General features: G+C 50.5%; 1 protein-coding gene across 1 annotated transcript in view; it reads left to right on the top strand.

Moving 5' to 3' along the window:
- The window catches only part of LOC106811388 (tyrosine-protein kinase Abl-like), a gene marked incomplete at its 3' end in the record, with an annotated part of 124,226 nt that extends 120,690 nt beyond the window's left edge, over positions 1-3,536 (top strand). Inside the window, exons 9-14 of the mRNA XM_014814977.1 lie at positions 73-257; positions 1,192-1,344; positions 2,153-2,242; positions 2,491-2,571; positions 2,804-2,999; positions 3,383-3,536. Of these exons, the coding sequence (XP_014670463.1) occupies positions 73-257; positions 1,192-1,344; positions 2,153-2,242; positions 2,491-2,571; positions 2,804-2,999; positions 3,383-3,536 (859 nt within the window). The remainder of the gene's footprint in view (positions 1-72; positions 258-1,191; positions 1,345-2,152; positions 2,243-2,490; positions 2,572-2,803; positions 3,000-3,382) is intronic.
- Between the last annotated feature and the right edge of the window lie 2,029 nt (positions 3,537-5,565).

Here is a 5,565-nt window from a genome sequence, read left to right as displayed (position 1 = left end):
ACACACACACACACACACACACACACACACACACACACACACGCATACACGTGTATCCGCGTGCTTCTGCAGGGACCTCGCAGCGAGGAACTGCCTCGTCGCCGACAACCACTTTGTGAAGGTGTGTGACTTCGGGCTGGCGCGGCTGACGCGCGATGACACCTACACGGCCCACGCCGGCGCCAAGTTCCCCATCAAGTGGACGGCGCCCGAGGGACTCGCCTACAACACCTTCTCCATCAAGTCCGACGTCTGGGGTAGGTGGCGCCACCGGCGCAGCGCGGCGGTATTCGCGACCCGACGCGCGAAGTCGGGAGCGAAAAAATGTCCCAATTTTTTTGTACGATTTCGATCGGGGACAGAGTGGCGAATTTACCGGGTTGGATTCTGTTTGTTTACGAGACTAACCGGCGGCGGCGTAAGTTAGTGGAGAACTTTACATAGAGGAGTGTTTTACATAGAGACTAAGAGAGTGAGAGTTTTGTTTGTGAGCCACACGCTCTTTGGATGGGACACACCTAACTTTTATTCACCTAGAAATCTTTTCCCGAGTAAGGTAGTAAGTTAGTTTCACGGTAAAATCTTGGTGTCGAACACAATATTATGTCAAATATATACTGACACGACGGCTTCTCCTGCCAGCCCATTCGCTCTGTAAAGCAACTGCTCCTCTTTCCCAATCACTTTTCTCCGTCGAGTTGTATCTATCATCTGCTCGGAATCCGCCAGCGTCTTTCCCACGATGTTCGTGCTTCGTTGGCTGACATCAGCCTGTGTACAGCGGCCCATACACGCACAATATTATTGACAATAATATTGTCAATAATGAGTATTGACAATATTATTGATCGTTAGTGTGCAATATTGAAGGAAAATGCTGACTTGCGCAATATTCTGATGGAATCAAAACCCAGTAGATATTTATTGAAGGTTGTGCAATATTATTGTGTCGTCGCGGTGGCACATAATCAGAATATTGTGCAATATCTCATTGTCCACTCATTGTCTCATTGTGCAGATCCATGTCTGAACACCTTCAGCATCAGAGCACAAATGACGATATTGCATCAATATTATTGTGCCGTTGGTGGCCAACAGAATTTCTTGTCAATAATATTGCATCAACATTGCTTTATATATTGCATTATATATTGCATATGTTGCTTTATATTGCATAATATTGCTTTACAGCTTTCGGCGTGCTGCTGTGGGAGATAGCGACGTACGGCATGTCCCCTTACCCCGGGGTGGATCTCACCGAGGTCTACCACCTGCTGGAGAAGGGATATCGCATGGAGAGACCGCAGGGATGCCCAGAGAATGTCTACGACCTGATGAAGAAGTGTGAGTGTCGCTCACGATGTCATTCGTGGTCGTTCGTTAGTTCGGTTGTTCGGTCGTTCGTTCGTTCGGTCGTTCGGTCGTTCGGTCGGTCGTTTGTTCGGTCGTTCGTTAGTTCGGTCGTTCGTTAGTTCGGTCGTTCGTTAGTTCGTTCGTTCGTTCGTTTGTTCGGTTGTTTGTTTGTTCGGTCGTTCGTTTCGGTCGTTTGGTCGTTCGTTCGTTCGTTCGGTCGTTCGGTCGTTTGTTCGGTCGTTCGTTCGTTCGGTCGTTCGGTCGGTCGTTCAGTCGGTCGTTCGTTCGTTCGTTTGTTCGTTCGTTTGTTTGTTTGGTCGTTCGTTCGTTCGTTTGTTCGTTCGTTCGTTCGTTCGTTCGTTCGTTCGTTCGTTCGGTTGTTCGGTCGTTCGTTCGGTCGGTCGTTTGTTCGTTCGTTCGGTCGTTCGTTCGTTCGTTTGTTCGGTTGGTCGTTCGTTCGTTCGTTCATTTGTTCATTAATTTGTTCATTAGTTTGTTCATTGATTTATTTGCTCTTTTGTTCGTTCTTTCGTTCGTTCATTCATTTATTTATTCATTCACGTCATTCATTGATTCATTGATTCATTGATTCATTATATGTTTAAACCAAGTAATTTATTTACATTGAAAACATTTTGTCGTTGTCATTGTGTTATCATTGTTCATATGTTGTTTTAAAACTGCTGTCATCATATATACTCCTAATAGAATAACGTACATCTTATTCGTAATTAAAATGATGTAATCGGCAGCAAGTCTTTTCTCATAGAATTGCAACACTTGTTCTCTCTCTTCTCAGGCTGGCAATGGGACCCAAACCAAAGACCAACATTCAAAGAGATTGGCCGTGAACTGGAAGATATGTTTCCAAACTCCAGTATCAGTGAAGGTACATCCATAGTGTACACAATATCATATCATACATCAAAGGCAATTACTACATGAACAGAGTCTAACTGAATAGATTTATGTTGAATTTTTAATTTTAATTAAAAAATATTTTTTTTTAAGTTAGATTGTGTAGTAACCTGAAATTTGTTACAGTGAGATAGTTATTCTTTCTTAATAATGGCGTTCGCTCGTCTTGCTTGGAAACTGTCCCGTGTCCGTCCAAGTAGCGGATGTTTATACTTGCAGAAGTGGAACGCACATTGAATCGCTCATCACAAGGCATGTCTAGTTTCCGCGGGAGTGCACCAGATGTCTCTGGCAGGCAAAGTGAGTTTGATCGTCTTGTGTCGTTGCGCGTATTTCTCATTCTAACCTCCACTATTTGGTAGGAAGCGTAACACACAACTTATCCAAACCAGCGCGAACTTAAAGCCAGTCGCGACAATGCCACAGTCGTCTGCAATCGTTTCGTTTTTATCTCGCCAATCGGTGGAGCGTTTCGTCACGACATTAACCAGCGACGCAGCCGCGCCTCACCGTTTCGTTTTTCTCTCCCCAGAGGGCAGTCCGCTGTCGGCGGAGTCGTCGTTTCACAGCAGGAAGACACCCGGCTCGACGCAGTCGCTGCACAAGCTGGTGACGGAGCGCGAGTCGCCGGCGACGGCGGCGTCTGCTGCGCGCTTCAGCAACGTGCTGCTGCGAAACAAGAGCGCGCGCACGGCGCCGACGCCTCCCAAACGCACCAGCTCCTTCCGGTGAGTGCCATCTGCGGGTGATGCCTGGGCGAAAGATTTCTGATTGGCCCCCGCACGTCGGAGGAAATGATTTCTCATTGGCCGTCACGGCCGCAGTCGTCATCCGAAGATTTCTAAGTCGCCGCAGCCCGTTGAGAAATTTTTTATCGTTTATCAAAAAAATCTGACGCGGGAGACTTGTGCCCCGTGTCTACACGGGGGGAGTAACCGGCATTCCGCTCCATTTAACACCACCACAGGCAACTTCACTTCACCCCAACCCCATCCAACCCCATCCAACCCCATCCAAGACTACTGCCTACTCCCCACCCATCCCTCTACGCGCCGCGCGGTTGCGAGACGTCGCCACGGTAACTAACCGGCTCCTCTCTTCGCGCGCGCAGGGACCGCGACGAGAGTCCGTCGCCGGGACCCGAGGACTCTCCGTACGGCGAGGAGATCAGCCGCGTCTTCGAGAAGATCGACAAGGACCTGCAGACGATGTCGGCGCGTCCCGTCGACCCCCCGCCCTGCGGCGGCATCGGCGGCGGCGGCGGCGGCGGCGGGCGGGGCCGCGACACGCCCCCCACCTCCCAGCAGCAGCGGCAGCGCGGCGACACGCCCGCGTCTCAGAACGCGAGACGCTCGACCCCGCTGTCTCAGGGCAGCCGCAGCCAGTCGACGCGCAAGCCGATGAAGGTGACAGCTAGAGGTCGTCTGGGGAGAGGTCAGGCCGGGTCGGTAGTTTGGGTAAGGAAGGGTGGGGGTCAGGTCAAGGCCCAGGCGAGGTCAGGTAGGGGGGGGGTGTGGGCTAGACGAGGTCAGTTCTTTTGTGTGTGTGTGGGGGGTGGGGGGGTCAGGCAAGATCTGTCAGTATTCGGGTGTTGGGTCAGACTCAGTCAGTACTTGGGTGGGGTGAAGGAAAGGTCAGTACCCTGGGGGGGGGAGTCAGACGAGGTCAGTGTATGCGAATAGGTCATAGCATAGCACTTGCTGGTTGCATTGTAATTGTTGTTCCGTTCACTAACAGCATATGTATGTACCATTTCCCTCGCTTACAGGTTCCCGAAAAAGTAAGAAAGGCACAGGAGAAGGCAAGGGCTGCTTACCAGCAGCAACAGCAACAGCAGCAGCAACAGGTGCAGTTACAGCTGCAGCAACAGCAGCAACAACAGCAGCAGCAACAGCAGCAACAACAGCAACAACAACAGCAACAACAACAGCAGCAACAACAGCAGCAGCAGCAACATGATGGCAGTGGAGACGTGCAGGTAAGGCAGAGAGAGGAAAACACATCTGTGTCCTCCCACAACTGATTTCTACAGCGCGAATCTCACTGCCAACTCCCTAGTACCCACAGCCAGTGCTGAATATCAGATATTTGCTTTCGATCTCTCTTGCAATTATTCATGTCTGAACACTCGACATGGCTGAGTCGCTGACATGGGCTGACCAAAGAGAAGAATTGTGGATACTATATCAAACGTGATGACAGTCATAATATTGGGCACTGTTTGTTACTTGCCCGGTTACCCAAGTGTGCGTGTCTACTGCTCTGCTCACGTGAGTTCGCATGGAATCTGTGCCCAAAACGCGCATGCATCCCCAGTCAGCTAAATTACTACGAGCCTGACTCATGGCTTGGACTAACCCCCTACTGTAGCATTTCCTGTGAAAGCAGCTGCGGCGGCCTCAGGGTTACTGAAACGGAGATAGGCACCGCCCTGTGCGCCTATGATCCACATAGGCGCGGGAAGGATTTAACTTTAACTTAACTTATTCATGAAGGGATTAATAATGGCGACCTTGACTCATAAAGTTCGCCAAAACTCACGCGCGTGCATCCCCAGTCAGCTAAATAACTGCGACCCCGAACTCGGGGAAAATCGCAAAAGGAAATCGACATCGAGGCTCCGGCCGGCTGACGTACCACGACCAGTGGCGTAGTTAGGGGGGGGGGGGATCCTAAAGTTAAAAAAAAAATAAAATAAGAATTGTTGTACTAAAAAGAGAATTGTCATAGCCAGAATGAAGGCTGTACATATACTCAAAAGTGCCTAAAATACCATCTCCTGCAATCTACATTTTCAAAGTTTTCTGGGGGAGGACCCCCCTACCCCGAACCCCATACCCTCATCCGCCCTCCTTAGAATCCTGGATCCGCCATTGAACAGTTACACATCTTGGGAGCAGAAAACAACGAACAAAAATGTCGCCTGTTTGCATGGCGCCCAAAACAAAGATGGCAGAGTTGAGAGGTGGGGAGCGTAGGGTGTGGAGAGGGAGGCGGAGGAACCATTAAAATATATAGTCATCCACTATTTTGCGCAGTTCGCTGTTTTTGCCCCCCCTGTTAAAAAAATCCTGGCTATGCCACTGACTGCAGCGTTGCTGACCGTTAGCAGGTGGGAACGCTGGACGAGGCGTCGGTGAATCACGCTACGCATCGCTACGGCACGCTACCCAAGGTGCACCGCATCGACGCCTACCTCGACTCCCTGCAGCAGCAACAGCAGCAGCAGCACCCTGGCAACGCGCACCAGGGGGCGCCGGCGGTGATCGACGAGGTGGAGGCAGAGACAGGTAG

Source organism: Priapulus caudatus, unplaced genomic scaffold (genome assembly GCF_000485595.1).
Source record: "Priapulus caudatus unplaced genomic scaffold, Priapulus_caudatus-5.0.1 Scaffold534, whole genome shotgun sequence".
NCBI lineage: Eukaryota > Metazoa > Priapulida > Priapulimorpha > Priapulimorphida > Priapulidae > Priapulus > Priapulus caudatus.
The sequence above is the reverse complement of the archived record's forward strand: the minus strand, read 5'-3'. Positions and strand labels throughout refer to the sequence as shown.